At 34.7% G+C, this 23,131-nt stretch overlaps 3 protein-coding genes across 4 annotated transcripts; 2 read left to right on the forward strand and 1 right to left on the reverse strand.

Moving 5' to 3' along the window:
• The first annotated feature begins 5,150 nt into the window (after positions 1-5,150).
• Positions 5,151-6,516, forward strand: LOC116030842 (pathogenesis-related protein PR-4-like). Its single transcript, XM_031273194.1, has 2 exons — positions 5,151-5,488; positions 6,322-6,516. Exons 1-2 carry the CDS (start codon positions 5,228-5,230, stop codon positions 6,514-6,516), a joined length of 456 nt encoding a protein of 151 aa, XP_031129054.1. The 5' UTR covers positions 5,151-5,227.
• Positions 6,517-10,006: 3,490 nt separating this feature from the next.
• On the reverse strand, positions 10,007-15,254 carry LOC116030429 (protein WVD2-like 2). 2 transcript variants are annotated; one of them, XM_031272678.1, is made up of 7 exons: positions 14,880-15,253; positions 13,263-13,380; positions 12,638-12,725; positions 12,443-12,536; positions 12,257-12,328; positions 10,960-11,070; positions 10,007-10,738 (listed from the first exon to the last, which is right to left on the reverse strand). In XM_031272678.1, the coding sequence occupies exons 3-7, from the start codon at positions 12,688-12,690 to the stop codon at positions 10,316-10,318; spliced, it is 753 nt and encodes a 250-aa protein (XP_031128538.1). In that variant the 5' UTR covers positions 12,691-12,725; positions 13,263-13,380; positions 14,880-15,253; the 3' UTR covers positions 10,007-10,315. The 2 variants fall into 2 exon arrangements, with proteins under 2 accessions (XP_031128538.1, XP_031128539.1); XM_031272679.1 differs by lacking the exon at positions 13,263-13,380 and having other exon boundaries at positions 14,880-15,254.
• Positions 15,255-17,461: 2,207 nt separating this feature from the next.
• LOC116029845 lies at positions 17,462-18,367 on the forward strand. Its single transcript, XM_031271884.1, has 2 exons — positions 17,462-17,760; positions 17,872-18,367. Exons 1-2 carry the CDS (start codon positions 17,462-17,464, stop codon positions 18,365-18,367), a joined length of 795 nt encoding a protein of 264 aa, XP_031127744.1.
• Positions 18,368-23,131: the final 4,764 nt, after the last annotated feature.

Here is a 23,131-nt window from a genome sequence, read left to right on the forward strand (position 1 = left end):
TATATATATATATATATATATATATATATATATATATATATATATATATATATATATATATATATATATATATATATATATATATATATAATTAATTAATTAATTAAATATAAATATTAAATACTAATTGGATTGAAGATTTGAAGTTATGGATGTTTGAATATTTGAAGTTATGGATTATTTGTATTTTATTTTAATTGGATTTATTATTTTAGGTTTTATTTTTAGAATTTTATATTTTACGTTTAAAAAGTTCGGTTAACCGAAAAAAATTTTAGTTCAGTTAATTCGGTAACACAAACTTCGGTTCGGTTAACGGTTAAAGATTTTTAAATTTCAATTAATTCGGTTCGGTTAACCGAATGCACACTCCTACCTATCTTCCATTTGGATATGATGACTTTTCTGAACACTACACTACACTACACCTAGTCCAATATTCCAGTGGTGCTTGGTCTTTACTTCTTACAACAACTACAATATCACTTGTAGTCCATTTCTTGCGCTATATTTATTTATTCTTTGTGCCGTTATTTCGGATAATGTATATATTCCTTTGGGCCTAGTGTTTCGAGTAATAAATAAAATACTCTTTTCCTACCCCTCATTCAATACATCCAAACCTAGTTTATGGTGGATCCTGTTCCATCCTATATTAAACTATCAACATTAATTATTGGGAAAATGTACAAATAGGCCACTGAACTATTTGGGGCATAGCAATTAATAAGCCGTCGAACGCAAATAAGCTCCACAATCATCCACGAACCCAGTAGAAAAGTGCAATTAGCATTTTTAACAGGTTAACAACATGTTTCTATTGTTTAGGATGCCATGTGTTTATTTTATTTTATATTTTATTATTATAATAATAATATTAATATTAATATTAATATTAAAAATAAAATAAGCACTTTGCATTCTAATCAGCAAAAACCTGTTGCTAACCTGCTAAAAATGTCAATTGCATTTTTTGCCAGGTTCGTGGATAATTGTGGAGCTTATTTGTGTTAGATGGCTTAATTGCTATGTCCCAAATAGTTCAGTGGTCTATTTGTACATTTTCCCTTAATTATTTACTTATTTTAATTTACATATTAGACATTAATTTAATCACACCCACAATGTGAGTATTATACCTAGTGATTTTATAAGAGTGAATTAAATGATGGACGTAACCAACGTAACCTGGATGCATTATATTGTTGTTGCTAGCATATTCGCCATACTTTGTTAGCTTGGTCAAGATGATGTTATACGGAGTAATTTATGGTGGGTGGTGACATTTCTTGTACGCCACAATTATGGATTTTATATGTTAGTTGTCAGTCAATATTCCCTTCACTAAAAATAAAATTTGAATATGTAATAAAAATAAATATGTAAAAGAATACGTATATATGAATAATCTATCTTTATAATATGTAACATAGTCGACACTAAATAATTGCCTTTATTCAAGCAACGTAAGCCAATGTAATAATCCCACCAATAACCAAATAACTGCATCAATTTTTTTTTTGTATTTTTTATATATTCTTATACATATTTTTTATTTTATTTTTTTTTGTATTTTTTATATATTCTTATACATATTTTTTATTAATGGGAGATTGTTAAAAATAAAACATTGCTAACTTCAAATAATTATAAATTATCTTTAATATATGTTATTGTGTACATATATCTATTTTGTATTGGCTATTCTTTTCCCTTTACACTGTGTCCTTAAAAAAATTCTGGCTAATGTTTAGAAAAATATAAATTATTGCCAAGTAACGTAGGCAAATTAAACATGGAATACTTTTGACATTTCATTTTGCCTGAAGTTAAATTGTTTTTTTTATTCATTTCTTATTCTCTCTTCTTTTTATTTATTTATTTTGGTGACGGGGAGATCCGCAACTACTCTGCGAGGGTGAAGATGAGTACTAGATAATTAAACCATATGAAGATCTTATGCATGCGGTGAGTTTAACCATACGAAAAATCATGCTCCATACGTTCGATTATCTCTTTTAGGGCTCATTTATTATTTTTAGGAGTTAATTTCATTTTTTGTCTTAATATTATTGTTGCATGATCATTTTTTATTTTCTGTCAACAAAATCGTTGAAATGACGTTAAATACAAGAACATTTTTTATCTTTTTTTTTATATAGAAAGTGGGTTGACTCCCTCACTTTTATTCCCTGACGTGGGTCATGTGGCAATGAATGATTAGTTATCTTCATTATATTCTATGGGTCTCACTTGTCAACATCAATATTATTAGGACTCTATGTATTTGAGTCAGACTCCTTATTCTAGGCTTCCTGTGATTCCCTATTCTAGTTTGTGTGAGATTCTCTCATTATATATATCATGTAATCTGTATCTTTGAACTATCCCATTCAATATAATTCATACAGCTTTCATCTGGTATCAGTTAGCCAGCAGGGTTCATGATAATTATTATTTATAATAATTGTTGCCGATTCAGACCAACGTACGGTTCAAAACAAAGAGCAGAAGGGCTCTATGTATTTGAGTCAGATTATGACTACCTATTCTAGGCTTCCTGTGATTCCCTATTCTAGTCTGTGAGATTCTCTCATTATATATATCCCTGTAATCTGAATCTTTGAACTATCCCATTCAATATAATTCATTCAGCTCTCATCAACATTTTGTGACCGGAATGTCATTATATTTAAGGGTGTTTAAATGGTTTTATTGATAAAGGATCCAAATTGGTCATGCCACAATAATATTAGGATCAAGAGAGAATCTTCTAGAGAAAAAAAAAAACTACTAAAAGTGGGATGTCACCAATAAATCTAGGACCAAAAATACAATTAACTAGTATTTTAACGTCAAGGACCTTGTGGTCCAGTTGCATCAAACTTTTCCCTTTATACAAGAGGTGGTGGGTTCGAGGCATGCACTGAGGGGGAAGCAATTCTGCTATCACTAGGCGTTGTCGAAGAGGCTGCCTACCAATCATTAAGTAACCGAGATACTGCCATATTAATGCTCGGAACGTGCCAAGGTTTCTGGTTCCACACGAGTAGGGGTGGAATAGACTAGGCCCCTTGTAGGCAATCGTTATATTGTGCACCACGGTGCACATAGCAATGTGCACCATGATCCAAAACGACGTCATTTCGATGTTAGTGTACGCGGACACGAATGACTCTAGAGAATTCATTATCTATAATACACATAATCATTATCTAGAATACACAGAACGTTTGTCTAGAATACACAGAATGTTTGCCCAGAATATACAGAATACTGACACAAAATACACAGAACACATCCTCCTAACATTCGAATGCACAAACACATCACAACCTGTGTTAATAACATGAATACACAAAATATTCACACAAATACACAGAACTCATCCTCCTAAACATTCGAATGCACACACACATCACAACATGTGTTACTAAATGAATGCATAGAACGGTTGCCTAGAATACACAGAATGATTGCATGGAATACACAGAACGATTGCCTAGAATACACAGAAGAAAATATTGACACAAAATACACAGAACTCATCCTCCTAACATTCAAATGCACAAACACTTCACAACCTGTGTTAATAACATGAATACACAGAATATTGATACAAAATACACAGAACCCATCCTCCTAAACATTCGAATGCACAAACACATCACAACATGTGTTACTAACATGAATACACAGAACGGTTGCCTATAATACACAGAATGATTGCCTGGAATACACAGAACGATTACCTAGAATACACAGATCGGCCGAAACGGGAAGCGTGATTTCCAAAAAAAAAAAAAAAAAGAGACGGTTAATTTACAATGCTCAAAACGACGTCGTTTACATACGTGGTGCACATTGTTGTGTGCACCGTGGTGCACGGTATAATTTGCCCCTTGTAGGGGTCTATGTCCGGGCCTAATTAAGGCCTAGCTCGTTTAGTAAAGAGGTCAGGCTTAAATCAATTTTAAAAACCTACTAAACTGAACAGGCCAGACCTATACATGTCAGGCTCGGCCTTCAGGCCTACAAGCCTGGACTATATATATATATATATATATATATATATATTCTATTTTATACCTAATATATATTTTTATATTTATAATATAACCCCAAGTATATAATTACCAAACTCTAACCCTCCACCTCCAAAATCTCATTCTAAATTATGATTCAACTATAAACATTGTTGCTAATCCTAATGTAAGTGTTCTTATTATCTAATTTTTTTTATTAACCGTTCTTACTGTCATAATATTTAATGAAATGTCGCAACTAAATTATGTGAGTTGATTGTTTATTATTTATGAGATTATATAGGATAACAAATAATAATACAATTGAATTTATTTCTAAACAAGTTAGCGAGCATGTTGAATTCATGACTTGTTTTATTTTATTTTATTTTATATTTTAATGCTCTTATGTTTTATTGTGGTGATATACTTATGTAATTATGAATTAGTTTTGTATTAGGTATATTTCTTAAATTATTTAGATATTCTTATTAAAGTTTTTAAAAAGTCTTAACATGTAGGGTTTAAAAAAATGCTTCATGTCAGGCCAGGTTAATTGTAGGCTTAGGCTTGAGTCTAACAAAAAGCCTTGCTCAGGCCCAGGCTAAGTTTTAGATTTTTGTAACAGGTTCATGCCTAATTTTCTAAAGCTCGGCTCGACTCGGTCTATTTCTACCCCTACATACAAGCTCATTATTTTCACGCCAGATACACCCTATTATAGCAGCACACTGCACCATAAGGTACTCCGTATTTATTTTATATAAAGATATAAAGTTTATCTACTAACACTATTAATTAACAAATAGAAAAATGATTGTTAAACTTTAAGTCAACCATTAGGAATATACATTTAAAAAATTTTCAATACCACTTGCAATATACTTTGTGCAAAATGGAGACATGGAGGCATTTCTGTTATGTCATTTTTTTCTCATCTTATTTTATATTACCAAAATATTCTCGTACTTTTTATCGATCTTTAGGCCGGTAATTACATTGTAGAGTTGTAGGTCTTGAGTATAGACGTACTTATTCAAATGGTTTATGACAACAAAATTTTTGTAATAATTAATTTATTATTATTGTTTTAGAGCATAAACAAAATGTTTCCTTCTCGACCTATCTATAAATACAACCTAACCCAAGAAAGAGATACAGCACATTAGCAGCTATACAATTAAGGCAAAGCACATACGAAAATGGAGAGAGTTGGTGCAGCTTGCTTGCTTCTTGTGGTGGCGATGGTGGGCGGCGCCGCCGCGCAAAGCGCCACTAACGTGAGGGCAACGTATAATATTTACAACCCTCAAAATATTAATTGGGATTATTATAGGGCGAGTGTTTTTTGCGCCACTTGGGATGGCAACAAGCCACTTGAATGGCGGCGAAAGTATGGATGGACTGCCTTTTGTGGTCCTGTCGGCCCAAGAGGCCGGGATTCTTGTGGCCGATGTTTGAAGGTATTTATCATACTTCCTCCGTCTCATTTTATGTATTTGGTTCCGTTGACTGAAGTTATTTTTAATCCTACTTTTCATAGTATTAATTTTAATATTAATAAACAAAATTTATATATTTAAAAACTACACTAAAAGTACTATTAAACACACAAAAAATTAAATTTAAAAATAAGTAAAAAATAAAAGCCAGTGACTTTGTGGTTTAGTGGCACCCGGTGTTCTGATTTACACTCTCACATGGATGGAACCCTCAGTGGAAGCAACTGTTGGCTCTTTGTGCTTCAGTAGATTGAAAGAGTAGCTATGAACAGATACTACATTGTAATAGAGTCAGTAGTACTCAAAAAAAGAAAAGTAGAAAAAAAAAAGAATAAATAGTTGATTTGACCAATGAACAGTAAGTAGGATAGATAAGAATGAATTAGTTGATTTGACCAATGAATAGTAAGTAGAATAAATAAAATGAGACAGATGAAGTACTTACTAATGAATTGAAGGAAGAAAATTTATAAAAGAGTAAATGATTAAATGTGCCTCGATCCTAAACTTTATTCAAAAAGTTAATTAGCTTCTTGAATTTTTAGAAGTGTAATTAAATTAATCAACATATAATTTTGGTGCATCAAAGTCCTGCTTTCTGCCTGGATTGTAGGCTCTTGGGCCTCTGGTCGTGGATTCGGGCCTAACTAGGTCATCTTCTTTGACTGTTCGGGTCATTTTTTGGGCTCTGAGTTATGAGCTTTTGAACTTCAAGTCATTTTTTATTGAGTCATTTTTAATATTTCCGTCATGTATATTAACCGAGTTTGTATGTTATTAAAATATTGACACAGGTTACTAACACCGCCACCAGTGCTCAAGTAACGGTGAGGATCGTTGATCAGTGTGCAAATGGAGGGCTGGATTTGGACGTCAATGTATTTAATCAACTGGACACTGATGGACAGGGCTATGCTCGGGGCCACCTCATAGTCAACTACGATTTTGTTAACTGCAATGACGGTGAAAATCTATTTTTAGTATATTAAAAGTTATGATATACAGTAATAAAACTTCTTTAACAGAGGTAACTATGTAAGCATATATTGCAATATTGGTTTAAATAATGAAAATACGTGTGAATTACTTAGCTATCCAATTTTCTTAAATTTCAATTACTTTCACGCCTTAGACGTGTTTTTTTGTTTAAATACATTAAAGTTCTCAACTAGTCGCTAGACTCATCCTAAACCCTTATAATCCATGTTCAAGAGTTGCTGAAGGAGGTAAATTCCAAGTCGATCACCCAAACAATCTCCCAATCAATTCCTATTATATTGTTGACTCCACGGACAAGAGACTCATCTCCACACTTCCGTCAACTTGAGGAGCTCAATCTCCAATTTGAGGAGCCCAAGAGCCCAAATTCGATCTCTAGCTTGGCCTGGGAAGCCCTAGCTCCAAGATGTTGTTGGTCGGAATCGAACCCCACCTTGTTGTTAAAGTGGTGACTTTAACTCAACTGATCTATGTTATGATGTACTCGAGCAAATTCACACATCACAGGTTGATTAGGATTAGGGTTACCGGAGGTTGTTTATGGGTTGCCTATATTCATAGATGAATTTAAAAAAAATATAGGGAACAAGATATTAGGAACGTTTTGAGAGTTTTCTCATCACCTTTGATTTTATCTTAACTTTTTGCTTGTTTTTCCATTTTATTAGAATGAAAGCACCCTTTATATAAGAGGGTTATAAACACTAAATAAAACATATAAATGAAACGAGAATCATTAAGACTCCTTACCATAATTATCCGCTATCTCTAAAAGAAATATATAAATTAATTCTAATAATAAAGATATTTCTAAAAAAATAATAAATAAATTATCAATTATAATAACAAAGATATTTTAAAATCAACTAGTCAATATCTCAAATTTTCGAATCATAACAAACTATCTCAAATTTTCAAATTGTAGACAACTTCTTGTGGATTGTGATGAAAAGCACAGTGGCCATAGTTTATACTATGGAATGTCACCAGATTATTCAAAAGCCTTTTATATATCATCAGCTCTTTTTCTCTACAGCAAACCTATACCCTCCAAATGAGTTTCTCAAAATACTTCCAAATTAAAGGTGAAGCAATCACGGCGCATAATATACCTACATAAAAGTAGCATCAACATTATGGGAGTAAAATAAGCCAACCAATCGAATCTAGTTGCTTATTGTTAAATGATGATCGAGTAACCATGAAAAGTATTTGGCGTAATTCAAAACTTAGAAGTAGTCATTTTCTAAAATGTAGTTAGCTGCCATGCTATAGATTAGCAAAAGTACACAGCTCCTTCAATCTTTAGCAGTTTAGCTTAAAGAGAGCCGCGCCAAGTTTCAACTATATGATCGCAAATTTTAGTGAGGACCCAGTCCACAATGCATTTTAGTCCAGACATCAAAACAGTGTCGTTTCGTGCCGCAAAAAGTAACTCTGTGTGACTAAATACAGTTTCTTATTTCGATGTAACTCCAGTTTCATTGAACAATATGCATAATACAGTTTCTTATTTCGATATAACTCCAGTTTCATTGAACAATATGCATTCAAATATATGATAATCAAAATATATTTTTAACCGCACATCATAGCAACATGATATATTGATATGCACCATCAAGATTGTCAATGTTCACATTGTATGGACTAACTATGGCTATGTTAGGTAGATCTTAAAGCTTATAACTTATTTTAAATTACAAATAAGTTATAAGTTCCCTTTTTTTTGTTAGACCATGAGGTGTCCTCGCACCGGGCCGGCCCATTGTATGGACTAACTATGGCTATGTTAGGTAGAGTTTAAAGCTTATAATTTATTTTAAATTACAAATAAGTTATAAGTTCTCTTTTTTTGGTTAGACCATGAGGTGTCCTCGCACCGGGCCGGCCCAATTAAGGGGTAAAGTGCTAGCCAGATTGTTTTTTTCATACAAAAGGGGGTTTGAACTCCCAACCTCTCTCAAGAGACAAGAGTGTTCAGCCACTCACGCAACCAATTAAGCTGGTTAGTTATAAGTTCTCTTTAGTAAAACATGAGGAATTTAAAATAATAATTTATTTTGAAACACTTTTTCAAGTAGCGATTCAAAATAAGTTTATGATTTTTTTAAACTTTTTTTGTTTATCTTTATTAATTTACAAAAATGACACCATCCACCATTCATTAATCAAAATCTTAATATCTTAATTGTTTGGAAAAAAAAAAAGAAGCATAAAATGACATTGTAAGTGGCTATTTTGTGGTACAAATATATATGGGTCAACCTTAGATTTGGGTCGGGTCAAAGTGGATTCGGGTTCTTAGTAGTGAGGCGAAGAGATCGATATATTGTACGCTCAAAACGGATAATTGGTAAATAAGAAATTGATTATCAAAGTAGACCCCATTTGAGTTGAAAAATGAAGGTGGAAAGGCTTGAGAAGCATTTGTCTTACATTGAAAAAAGAAGTAGATTTACACCGCTATATAAGAAACTTGAATTGTATAGGTTAGAGACTCTCTCTCGCACCAAATTATTATTTGTCTATTATGAAGGTTACAAACTAGTTTTTAAACCAGTGTTAAGTAACTTCCAAATTATTATTTGTCTGTTATGAAGGTTACAGACTGATTTTTAAACCAGTGTTAATGTCATGACTAAATGCTATTTAATTCCATCTACATTGGATGAGCAAAATATTTTAGACACAAACCAAAAAACTCTTACGTATTTTTCTCTCCAGAAAAACTCTGTTCATCTTTCTCCTCAAATTTCTATGTTCAAACCACTATTCTAGTTCGCCAGGCTCTTTTGTTTGAGCATTCAAACATAGAGTTGTAGTTCGGTTTATCCTGAAAAACCTAAGCTACAACGCTCCTAGTACGCAAGAGAGGTAGCAAGTTTTAAGGAGAGTGCGTTTCTCACAACTCAAACTAACTCTTCCTCTTTTGTTTTTGTGCTTGTTTTTTTTCTGAAATATTATATCTCCAACATTTGTTTATCCTTTTATGTCATTTTAACTAATTCAACAATTAATTTTTTTTTAAAAAAAATTTCATTTTTATCCTTTAGGTATACTCATGGTACAAATTTAATCCCTGAGTTATATGTATAAGCATCTTTAACCCTTAAGTTATACACAAAATAGTAATTTTTGTCCCTCGTAAACTATTTCTACCACCAATTTGTCACTTAATAAAGTGGCTCATTTGGTCCTTCAATGACTAAAATCGCCAATCTATGCATAACTTAAGTGTTATAGATGATCACGCATATAACTCAAGAACTAAGTCTCTACTACAGGTATAACTAGAGGACCAAAAATACAATTTTCCCTTAGCTTATTAGCTACTAACTTTTCAACTTTCAGCTTATTAGCTACTAACTTTTCAACTTTCAGCTTTCCAACTAGGCGTACCAAATATAGCCTATATCACACAGTATATTCTAAATGTACACATGACAAAATTGATAAAAATGTTCACATCAAAGGAAATTGAATGTTCAAGTTAAAAGCATTACACTGCTATGCTGAACTGCAGAGGAAACAGTCTTAAGAGCATATTTATAACCATGTAGTCCAGGGCTCTCTTCCATGTAGCACATTACATGTGTATTACATATAATATATATATTACAGAGAATATACAACTCAGATTAAACATCAGTTCAATGAGTCGCTTCTGACCAGAAAAGAAATCAGCAAGTTAACGTTGAGCATCTGAATTGAAGAGGAAATTCTGGAAATTTTCTCGATACATATAAGGGGGAAAAAAAAAAACAAAAAACAAGGCTAATTGTTTCATCACTGAACTGCAATATCTGCTCTTGGCTGATCTGTCATAGTATTATGAGACGTTTCCTTAATCTCCTTCACAGGACTATCGTTAATCTCTTTCACCGGGGGAGTTTCCTTAGTCTCGTTCGCCAGAGCGTCCTTTATCTCCTTCACCCGGATTTCTTTTGACTCGTTAGTTGATGTTTTCTTTGTTCCCTTGACTGACGGCTTGCCAGTCGCCTTCACTCTGTTATTCCCATTAACATTAATTCGCCCGCTTATCTGGTCCTTCTTTTTGGGAGTGGAATGCGTAGTGTTATATTCTCTGTAGGCACCAATGCTGTGGCGGGTGGCCCTGACAGAATCTTTTTTCTCTTCTTGGGATGTAACAGCATCACCCGTGCTTTTCCTCCGCGTAAAGTTTGGTGATTTGGCTCGAGTCACAGGCAGCTAGATAAAGAAAGGGTAGTAATGTTTATACTATGTCTAAAGAACGGTGCATGCATGAAATTATGAAGATAAATTTGCATTCTTCTCAACTATCACAATAAAAAAAATATATAGAAACAAATGCTGAAACAACAATGACTTTGGGCTTTTCATGACAATAAAGAACTAGAGATTTAATTTTATTTATTTGTATATTTTAGTGATACTAAATCATGATTTACCTTCTTAAGTTCAGCCTTTGGAGGCGGCCCTTCATGGTAAAAGCTAGGAACTGGATTTGCTTTGTAGGCCATGTTCTTACGGAGCTGCTTAATAGCTGCTTCCTCCTCTTCCTAATAATAACGGGAGAACAAAACGGAGGATGAATATAGTCAAAAATGCATTAACAGCTATGTTAAGAGTCCACGTTGAAAATATTATAAGCGAGAATATACGGGTTTATAAGGTCATGGGTTAGATGAGCTAATTGATTGGATTCAGTCTTTTAGTGTGGTTTGACCCATGTGCATTATAGCCCAGTTGAGTGACCCAACAAGCTGCAGTTTAAACAAAAGGAAGAAAAATAAACATTACGGGGTCGTTTACTAACTTGGAAAAATGGAGAATTTTCCAAAAAGATAGAGAAATGAAGAAGTGGAGAAAGAAAAAATGGAGAGATTGTTTACTAAATTCAATTTTCCAAACCCTTTCTCAACTCCAATTCTCCAAATCTTATACAAAAATGGAGAGAATGAAATTGGCTCTCTCCAAATGGAGAAATGGAAAAAAAACGGGTGAACAGTGCATTTTGACCCAGAGTTCCCAGGTTCGAATCACGCTGGAGTTGTTGCTGGCCTGCTGCGGTTTCTTCTTCATGTTTCACGCTTCTTGTCTTCATTAAATTATCATTATATATTTCTTATTATTATTATCATTATTAATTTCTTATTCTTATTATTATTATATTACTATTAAATTTTTTATTTTTATTATTATTTTTTATTAATATTAATTTCTTCTTATTATTATTATTAAATTATTATTATTATTATTATTAAATTCTTATTAGTATTACTATTATTATTATGATTATTAATTTATTATTATTACTATTAAATTATTATTATTATTACTATTATTATTATTATTATCATTATATATTTCTTCTTCTTCTTATTATTATTAAATTCTTATTATTATCACTATTATTATTATTATTATCATTATTAATTATCATTATTATTATTATTATTATTATTATAATTATTATTATTATCTTTGTTGTATAAATATACAAATGTTATATGGAATGATTGTATTTAATGAAGTTTTGAGTATTTTGTTTTGTAATCAAACTATGTACTAAAACTAAAGAAATGAAAAAATTGGAGAAATGGAGAAGGAAATTTGGAAAACTGGAAAAATGGAAAACTGGAGGAATGGAGAAGGAAAAATGGAAAACTGGAGAAATGGAAAATTGGAAATGGAAAAACAGAAAAATGAAGTAAACGACCCTACATTGCTCTATGAGTGTAGTACCTTGGTCCTGGCAGCACATTCTTGTTTCTCTGCTTCCAAAGCTTTGTGTTTCTCATCCAACTTCTCGTAAAACTATAGAGGGAAAGGAAAATACGCTTCCACAAATATTAGTGCAACAACTAAAAGAAAATGGAAGAAGCTGCTTTGGAACATAAACTTTCATTGATCAATTATTACTGAAAATACCTCCTTACGTCTTGCTAAGCGTTCAGCAGATCTAAAGGATGGAGCTACCGGGACAGTAAGTTTGGATTTGATGGTTCTTACGGACGCAGCAGTACTATGCACGCTAAGGATAATAACTGTTTCAAATCAGTAAAATGCTGGGGAAGAGAGACGCGGAACAGTAGATTAAAAAATTAAAATCGGCCTAAAGGATACGAGGAAGTCATGGACCAACTATCTTCCTCATCGTGGCGTTTCAGATCATCCATCTGCTGCTGTGGTGTTCTTTGACAACAGAGTTCTCCTGGAACAAGACTATAAATGATGAAAATCCAAACTATTTCATAATTCCCAAAGTACAATATAACACAAACACACACATACATACACAGTTACACACACACACACATATACACACAGATACATATATAGCATACATATTTCTTGCAAACTCCCAGTAATATAGTGATACAAATCAGGCAGGAAAGGAAAGTTATCAAACCGTTGTTCTCACATTTATAGACAACGGTTTTAAACCGTTGTTTTAAACATGCCTAAATACTTCAATGAACAATCGAATCACCAAGTTTAAATGTTTATCCAAACACCATCACCAAGTCTAGATACACAATATTCAAAATACACAAGAACTAATCACAAAGTATAAATACTTCAATGAACAATCCAATTCACCAAGTTTAAATGTTTATCCAAACACCATCACCAAGTCTAGATACACAATATTCAAAATACACAAGAACTAATCACTAAGTCTAAATACTTCAACGAACAATCCAATCACCAAGTTTAAATGTTCACAAAGTTCTAATCAAAAGCATACCTACTATATAACTTGTAGTAATATACTTGCAGCCAAGAAGTCCCAAAGTTCAAGATCTTCATAAACTTTGACAACTTCTCCAATCAAGCAACAACTTACTAGTAGATCACCATACTCCCTAAACAAGAACCAAACACAAGTCAATACCATAAAGAGAAATGCATAGAGATGGAACATAATAGACAATTATATTTTATGGGCAAGATGGAAACGAAATGATGCAACAAAAAAATAAATAAATAAACTCTTATGAGAACCAACAACAATATTTGAGAATATGCTTTCTTAATCCCAATCTTGCTGTCAATCTAGGAACTCAAGCACCACTCATACAACATTGACAAATAACACACAAAGAACAATCAAAAACAAGGAAAAGAACCTCCAAATTAAATGCACAAATCCAACCACCTTCCTCTGTAGTAAATTCACATTTTACATCAAAACACAATACTTATAATCAACATTTTCATGCAAGTAGTTTGCTGATTATTTAAATTTAAAACAAATAGTACCAATAGCGAAAATCATGTAGGAAAATAGGCCTATCCCAATTAAGAGAACTAATGTAGATCACTAACTTTTCGGTAGAACAAAATGCATTAAGTTAACACACACGATGGACTTGGGAAATTGACTTTTAATCCAAATATTACTCGAGATTCAGTTTCCTGCCTCACTCATCATTCCAATTGTCACAACAAAAAGCAATTTAGGATAAGAATCTAGTATAAATTTCTAGAAGACTCGGGACAGCACATACTACTAGGATAGTTAAGGCCACCAATACTTAGTTGATGCTTATGATTAAAAAAAAAAAACAAAAAAAAAAAACAAACAAACAAACAATGTAACCTACAACTTGAGGACCTTGAGGTACAGCACTGTAAAATACAGTTCTCATCCCTTAACAACAAAAGAATACATGACAAGAATAAGAATGTGTCGTGCAATCAGTAAATGCTTATCAAATACATAAAAAGCTTATACGCAAAACTGTACAGATGCAGAGGGTTGTAAGTAATGCATCCACTATTAAACAAGGCTAATCATTCAGCATAAAAGAAGTACAACAACATATATATACTAAAAATGGCATTCCATTATAAAATCCAAACGTTATAGAAGTAAATAAGTAATGAAAGCCTCATTCCTAGTTTATAAATCTGAAACTTCAACATTCAACAATAAGTTTTAAGGGGTTGAAATCCCAACTGCAGGTTAACAAAGCCTGGCCCTGAACCACTTGGGCCAAGGGTCATTTCCATGTTCAACCCATGAGCAAGCAACAGTTTCAGACATATCCACAAAATTTTCAGTACCTCAGGAGCACATAAAACCAGAAAATTTTCATTTCCTGTGACCTTCAGCTAACAATAAGGTCTTCTCCAAACTATTTCTCCATACAATCAGTTAACTGAAAACTCAATACTCCAAAATCAAAACAGGAAATTTATGCAAACCCTAGAAAGTTAACTAGAATCAATAAGTAGTACAAGAAAAACAGCATATGGGTTTCTCATGTAACATATATATTACAATAACAACAATATTAGAAATAAATCAACAAGAATTGAAATAAATTAAATATAAAATAAAATAAATAAATAAACTTACCGGCCGTTCCGAGGTGGTGGCGGTCGCGCTTGGCGTCGGTACGTGGCGGACGCAAGTGAGGCAGCTCCGGCGGAAGAAGGGCGGCTGAGGCTTCAGATCTGTTGGTGGAGGTGGCGTTTGCGTCGGCTAGGATGGCTTCATCGGCGGCGGAGTCGGGGCGGCGACTGAACGCGGTTCTATTGTTTCAGATCTGTTTTGTGGTCCCCGGTCGAGGTGGCGCTTGGCGTAGGCGATGATGGATGCTTGCTGTGGCGGAGTCTGAACGGAGGAAATGGCAGGCAGCGACGGATGGTGGTTGTTGTGGCTTGGTGGCGGATCTGGAGAAAGAAAAAGGTTGGAGATTATACTTGGAATTGGAGGAGGAAATAATGGGGGTTCAGCCGTACGTTCATAACTCTAATTTCACTTTCCCAAAAAAAAAAAAAACTCTAATTTCATAATTTTTAAAACTTTATGTTTATATTTTACAACTCTATACTCATAATTTTAATTTTAACTCTATATTTATAGCTTTTGAATTATATATTCACAATTTTAGAACTCTGTATTCATAATTTTATAACTCTATGATCACAATTTTTGAACTCTATATTTGTAATTTTTGAACAATATATTCACAATTACAAAACTTTATATATGTTGACAAATTTATAACTCTATGTTTACAATTTAGAAACTCGATATATATTTAACGCTATAACACAATTTTTGAATCTATATAACAAAATTGTGAATATAGAATTCAAAAATTGTGAGCATGGAAAGACAATGTTTTAAAATATCATTATCTTTATAGTGTTGTGTATTTAAGTGTGTTTAAAGATAACACTTATAAAGATCACAGGTGTGTCTCAAATATACTTTAGATAGTAACTATGGCACAATTATTTTCGAGATTTTCGAGCTCTCTAACGATTATAAGCGATGGAGGGTGTCGAGGAGGCGCCTGAGGATCTGGACTCAATGGAGGTGGTGGATGAAACGCCATCTGGGGTGCAAGAAGAGGCGAGAGGTGAGGGATCGGAATCGATGGAGGTGGTGGCTGAGACGCCATCTGGAGTCCAGGGTGTGGTTGAAGACAAGGGATTGGAATCGGAGGCTTCCGATGTTGTTCCTGAGACCCCGATCGCAGACTAGGGCCCAGCCCAGTGCTCGAATACAACCGACAAGGTTGACGGGGTTGGCCTAAAGAAATCTTATTTGGAATCTGTTGTGGGAAAGGAATCGAATTCGATCCCGTTTCTACATGAGGTGATGAGCGATTCCGAAGATGACGCAACCTGTCCGAAGGTCAGATTGACAACTAAGGAGAAAGAGCGGATCCGTGAACCGTGGAGGCAGACTCTAATCATCAAGGTGATGGGAAGGCAAGTTGGGTACGCGTATAATTGATCGCAATCGACAATGACTACTTTTTTGTCCGATTTGGGATGCAGGAAGACATGGAGTATGCAAAGTACGAGGGGCCTTGGATGATTCTCGATCATTACCTGATCGTGAAGGATTGGGTCCCGAATTTCGATCCAATAGCGGACACCACTAGGGGTGGGAATAGGCCAGGCCCCTTCATAGGGGCCTACGGCCTGGCCTACTTAGGGCCTAGCCTGGTCTAGCCTATTTAATAAAAAGGTCAGGCCTAGGCCTAATTAGAAGCCTATTTAGTTAAATAGGCCTAGGCCTATATTTACAAGTCTAGCCTACAAGCTCGCAAGCCTAGCCTATTTATATATATATATATTATAATATTTATATTTAATATTTAATTATTATATATTACATTTTATATCTAATATATTTATATATATATAATTTAACCCCACTATATATATATATAACCTACAACCCTAATTCCCAATACCCAAATCCCAAATACGACTTACTAATTAGTAAACAATGTTAGATATTACTAGTTACTATTGCTATTATACTAAATTGCTAATAATTAGTATTACTAATTACTAGCAATAATTTTGCTAGTCGTTTAGTGTTTACTGTTTACTAGCAATGAGTAAAGTAGTAATAATAATGTAATATAAGCCTACTAGTAATTGATTGCAGGATTTATAGATTTGTAGTAATACTAGTAATTAGTAAACAATGCATTGTTGAATTTTGTATTACAAACTTTTACTTATTAAACTTATGTTGGATATTGTATTATGAAATATGAACTTATGATTTTGTCATTCATTAAGAAATATGAACTTAGGTATTTTTTGTTAATTTTTTATAGGTAAACTTTAAAAGGCTTTAAAATGTAGGACTTAAATAGGTTCAAGGCCTATTTAAATAGGCTCAAAGCCTATTTAGGATCTATTTTGAAGCCTTTTTAAAGGCCTATATGTTAAATAGGCTTTTAAAAAGGCTTCAGGCCAGGCCAAGCCAACTGTAGGCTCAGGCTTGAGCCTAAAAAAAAGCCTACATACAGGCTAAGGCCCAGGCCCAAGCTTTAGATTTCCATAGCAGGCCCAAGCCTAATTTTCTAAAGCCCGGCTCGGCCTAGCCTATTTCCACCCCTAGACACCACGGAGAAAGTGCTAGTCTGGGTGAGATTCCCTCGCCTGCCGGTTAAATATTTCAATATGTTGAGTTTACAGAAGGTTGGCAACAAACTCGGAAGAATTGTCCGGATTGATCATACCACTAGCTTGGTATCGAGAGGGAAATTCACTAGGGTGTGCGTAGAGAGTGATATCACTAAGCCTTTGATCTCGCGATTCACTTTGGAAGACAAGGTGTGGCATGTGGCGTATGAGGGGATTCATGTGGTGTGTTTCTCTTGTGGGATGTACGGCCATAAGCAGGATCTATGTCCAACGGCGAGCAAGGCGGATGAACGGGAAGGGCAAGAGTTGAGGAGGCGACCACGGACCAGCAACAGGTCGACGGTGTGCAGACGGAAGCGCCAAGCCGGAGCACCCCGCGCGAGAAACAAAGCGGTTGGTGGAAAGCCGTATGGACCATGGATGATTGCAACAAGACGGTAACGCAGGCAGCCGGCTCAAACGAATAGGCAGGGTAAGCTGCCGGACACTGAAGGGCAGAAACAACAGCACAGAAGTGGAAAACTAGGTATGGCTGTGCCAGGATCGCAGTTTGCCCCGCTAGAGGAGGATGAATCGGCGGTACCACCAGGAGCGGAAGGGAAGGCAGTTGGCGATGAGGAACAGAACGAGGAGGTCGGAACAGGGCGGGATAGTGTGTCTACCCCTATCACGGGTGTGGGAGGACGACCAAAAAGGGCCAATGTCATCGCAAATGAGAAACAAATTGTGAATGAACCTCGAGGAAGTCAAGCCGAGCCAACTACGGGTGCGACAAGCGAGCCAAAAAAGAGAAATTCGGGAGTGAATTCACGTCGCGCTGCGAAGGAAGATGGGCACGTGGTTATTCGTGGCTCTCAGGGTGGGAAAGTGATCCGGTCTACCACTGTGGCGGAGGAAGCTTCACAAACCGAACATCATGGGGATCCCCCCGGAAGCATTTGATGCGAAGGGTGATGTGGTTATGGACATTGAGGTCCAACAAGGGCAGATGACCAAGGATGGGACCTAAGTGGACCCCCCTATGGTTTTGTTTTTCGGTTTTGATTTGTGTTACGCTTTCTTTTGTTGGTTTCATTATGAATTGAATGTTTTGGAATTGTCAAGGAACGGGGGGTAGTGGGTTCCGCCGCATCCTTAAGAACCTGATTACGGACCATAAGCCGGCCATTCTTGGGCTAGTTGAACCTAAAGTCTCGGGTGATCATGCTAACAGCATTTGCTCCAGACTAGGGTACTCGGACTGGGTCCGAGTAGAGGCGGTAGGCTTTAGTGGTGGGATTTGGGTTTTCTGGAACAATAATATGAATGTCTCTATGACTTACACCCACCCACAATTTGTGCTTCTGCAAGTTCAAGAGACAAACCACACAGTTTGGAACCTCGTTGTGGTTTAAGGAAGTCCAATGCATAACCTACGGCGACGGCTTTGGTCAGAATTATCGATAGCAAAACGGGGCATTTCGGGACCAGTTGTGGTGGCAGGCGATTTTAACTCGGTTACTAGTCTGGGGGAAACAAATAACTATAGATCTTTTTCCTCACAACGTTCCTTAGAGTTTGTTGCATGGATCCAGGCGGAAGGTTTTATTGACTTGGGTTTTACAGGACCTAAATTTACGTGGAAGCGTGGGAATTCTATCGACACCGAGAAGGGTGCCCATCTGGATAGAGTACTAAGTAATATAGAATGGCGCCAGTGTTTCCCTACGACTTGTGTTACGCATATGCCCTGAATTGCGTCGGACCATACTCCCATCCTGCTGACCGTGAGACCTAAGGGTGGTGGAAGCGGGATAGCAGCTTTCAAATTCCAAGCTGCTTGGTTAATGTCCGACAGCCTGAGCGGGATGGTCCAGAATGCTTGGCACAAGGAAAACTCGCTGAAGGAGAACACACGCCGAGTTACAGATGAGCTGACAAAGTGGAATAAAGGAAGTGTTTGGGCATATTTTGCACCAGAAAAGAAATCTTATGGCTCGGTTAGCAGGGGTTCAGAAGCGCCTCGCAGAAGGGCATCATGGTGGTTTTGCCAAGTTGGAAAGGAAGCTAATGGAAGAATACCAAGAAGTGCTCCAACAGGAGGAGATCATGTGGTTTCAGAGATCAAGGGAGGAGTGGATCGTTTCGGGAGACCGCAACACAACGTACTACCATGCGGCAACGATAGTTAGAAAAGCTCGTAACAACATTCAAAGTTTACGAGATGAAAATGATGACTGGATTGTGGACCAGGCCCAACTTCAAGACCACGTCCGGGCGTATTATGTCCGGTTGTTCTCCCAGGATCCAGACTTGTAGTAGAATTCGAACCTGGAAGGAAACTTCCCCATCATCTCGCCGGAGGAGTGGAGGGCGTTCAACGCGGAACTAACGAAAAAAGAGGTTCACAACGCCCTATTCGACATGGCCCCGCTCAAGGCGCCAAGGCCGGATGGCTTGCATGCTGTCTTCTATCAGCGTATGTGGGATGTGGTCGGGGATAGTCTCTACGAGATGGTGAGGAATGCGTTCAATTCGGGGATCTTGCCTGAAGGTTTAAATGAGACGCTGCTTGTATTGATTCCCAAAATTGCGTCCCCGGAGACCATCAAACAATTTAGGCCGATTAGCCTTTGCAATGTGAGCTACAGGGTAATCACGAAGACCATTACGAACAGATTGAAAAACATCCTTCCGCAGGTGGTCAGTCCGTTCCAAAGTTCTTTTGTTCCCGGGAGGCAAATTTCGGATAATGTCCTTATATACCAAGAGGTGATGCACTCTATGCGTACGAGAAGAGGATCGAGGGCGGTTATGGCCATTAAGCTTGATCTGGAAAAGGCCTATGATCGGTTGTCGTGGACTTTCATTCGGTCTATGCTTCACGAAATCGGCTTTAACGATGGTTGGATAAAACTGATAATGCAATGCATAGAAACTCCGAGCATGTTAGTGCTTTGGAATGGGAATCGCCTTCAGCAATTTTGTCCAGAGTGAGGCATTCGACAAGGGGACGCCATGTCACCGGCAATCTTTGTCATTTGCTTGGAAAAACTTAGCTAAATGATCGCATACCAGGTAAGGATGGGGCAGTGGAAGGGTGTTCGATTGGCCCAGGACGGACCTCTTCTATCTCATCTTTGTTTCGCTGACGACATGGTGCTATTTACTGAAGCGTCGATGGAGCAAGTTGCCGTAATCAAAGAGTGCATGTCCCGTTTTTGTGTTGCTTCAGGGTCCTAATAATAATAATAATAATAATAATTACTCATTTTAGTCCCTCGACTATTAAAAATGACATTTTGCCCTCTTTTTAACGGCAGAAGGATGACAAATTTAACGGAGGACCAAATTGGGTATAATTTTACAAGTTAGATGACTAAATTGGGTACTTTAATTGTCGAGGGACTAAATCACACATTACCTAATAGTCGAGGGACCAAAATGGGTATTAACTCTATTAATATTTATTATATTTGTAGAAGGTTAATTAGTAGTACATTTTGTTATAGTTTCATAACTTGTTTATTTGATAACTTTGCAGGTAGTCCGAATATTGATGCTACAATATGTCCAGTTTGACCCATAATTTCTACATCAATTTTGCACATGTTTATTTTGAAGTTCATATTTTTGAAAATTAGTATAAATGAGTGTAGTACTTGATTTTGTGTGTGTGTGTGTGTGTTTTTTTTTTTTTTTTTGTAAATTTTTTTGTTAATTTGATACTAATCTTGGAGTACTAGTTTGTCACTTTGTGCATAAACATTTTTAAACAGTGTTACATCGTCCTATATACCAATTATTTTTGTTGTCAAGATTGATACTGATTTTCTCTTTAATCCAAGCAAGTTGATTGTAGAAAATGAGATGAATTGTAAATTTATATTAGTTCTAATATATTTAAATAATGCACAATAAGTATTTTACATACAAGATTAACAAATGCTGCAACAGTAGCTATTTTTGAAATTTAATTTCTTCATTTTCTGAATTTGAAAGATTGATTACAGCAATGTTGTAGTCTGAGTATCTTTTCAATGCGTCAAATGTGTCACAATGTTCTATTGCTCTACATTGACATTTTTAATAATGAGTTTAAATCAATTTATTGGATTATTTGAATGTATTCGTTGTCAACAAATCCTCCCTAAGTTAATATGATTGACTTCAAACTGTTTTTTTTTTTAAATTTCCATCTTATTAACATAATATTTGGTAAATAAATATATAACATTATTTTGTAGTATAACTTTGATATTTAATTAAAAGATAGTACATTGTAAAAAGAAAACAATGAACATTGTAGTGAATATAATTAATTAATAAATTTGAAGGTAATGAATTTTTGCATTGTAACAGACAAAATAACTAATGAAATTATATATCTTTTTAAATTTTATGATAATGAATATTTTTTTTTTGAATAAAGGCATTGTAGACATCAAATTATAAATTATATATAGAAATGCATATGTATTATTTTTTTGTTGTAACTACTAAATTATTTAATTTAATAAGAGTAATAGAGTGGGTACTTAATTTTGATTAATATAATCTAACATATTCGTAGTATATGTTCAACAATTATGCCAACTTTGATTGGGATGAATTTCGAACCTAAGACCTTTCTTATAAAAATTAATGGGTAAGTTAAAAGTTAACGGAGTATTAACGGATAATCATATAACTAATTAAGGATAAATAGGAGCCAAGGACCTTGTGGTCCAGTGGCATCAAACCCTTTCCTTTATACGGGAGGGGGAGGTGGTAGTTATGAACAGATACTGCATTCTAATAGAGTTAGTAGTATTCAAAAAAAAAGAGGATAAATTAGGAAATATGAAGGAAAAATATAAATCTAAACAATGTGAACCATCCATTTGATTAAATAATTTGAAGGCCATTTTTTTTTACCCATTATAGGCCTAACTTTTTTTTGCTCTTATTAATATAGTAGATTTTCTTACAAAACTTTTATACTATATCATATATTTTTATAAAATCCTAAATAAATTTATGTATTGCAATTGAATATAGATAACTAAATGTAATTGCCACAAAAACAAAACATATTATAAATGTAAAGACAATATTAATTTCAGGTTAAGAATTAAAACATTCATTTTGTTAATACAATTATCTTTGATAGGCATTGCTTTTATTAATTTCTATTAATACTTATTATTTATATTATAGTTTTTTTTCATAAATTTTAATAATATGTCATATATTTTTGTAGATCTTATATACATGTATGTATTGTAATTGTAAAAAAAAAAAATCAAATTTAGTTGCTACGAAAATAGTGTTATAAATTTAAACACAATCTCACTTTTCACTAAATAATACGGAGTATAATATTACAAGAAAAATAATAATACATATATAACACAGAAAAAAAAAAAAGAGCAAACAAACAAAAAGAGAACATGCAATTGTGTTTTTAGTCAGTCGATATACCGTGGACCATGGTCACAAAACGACGTCGTTTTGGTAAGTGGGAGACGAAGTTCCGTAACTGATACTACAGTTCATCTCAAAAGATATTGACTTACATTTGTTTTTATATTATCAAATGAAACTGTAGTTATATCGAAATGTAACTGTAGTTATGTTGAAATGTAACTGTAGTGTATATGAACTGATACTGAATAACAGTTTCACATTTGTGTTTTTATATTATCGAATGAAACTGTAGTTATATCGAAATGTAACTGTAGTTGT

This window comes from Ipomoea triloba, chromosome 9 (genome assembly GCF_003576645.1).
Source record: "Ipomoea triloba cultivar NCNSP0323 chromosome 9, ASM357664v1".
NCBI lineage: Eukaryota > Viridiplantae > Streptophyta > Magnoliopsida > Solanales > Convolvulaceae > Ipomoea > Ipomoea triloba.

Excerpts from the sequence above, each read along its gene's own strand:
- LOC116030429 (XM_031272679.1), bottom strand. The coding sequence starts at position 12,690 with ATGGATGATCTGAAACGCCACGATGAGGAAGATAGTTGGTCCATGACT. Across the intron at positions 12,537-12,637 it reads AGTTGGTCCATGACTTCCTC|TACTGCTGCGTCCGTAAGAA; the intron begins GTATCCTTTAGG and ends TAGCGTGCATAG. Across the intron at positions 11,071-12,256 it reads AATGTGCTGCCAGGACCAAG|GAAGAGGAGGAAGCAGCTAT; the intron begins GTACTACACTCA and ends CGTTATTATTAG.
- LOC116030842 (XM_031273194.1), top strand. The coding sequence starts at position 5,228 with ATGGAGAGAGTTGGTGCAGCTTGCTTGCTTCTTGTGGTGGCGATGGTG. Across the intron at positions 5,489-6,321 it reads CTTGTGGCCGATGTTTGAAG|GTTACTAACACCGCCACCAG; the intron begins GTATTTATCATA and ends ATATTGACACAG.
- LOC116029845 (XM_031271884.1), top strand. The coding sequence starts at position 17,462 with ATGTTGAGTTTACAGAAGGTTGGCAACAAACTCGGAAGAATTGTCCGG. Across the intron at positions 17,761-17,871 it reads CGACCACGGACCAGCAACAG|GCAGCCGGCTCAAACGAATA; the intron begins GTCGACGGTGTG and ends ACGGTAACGCAG.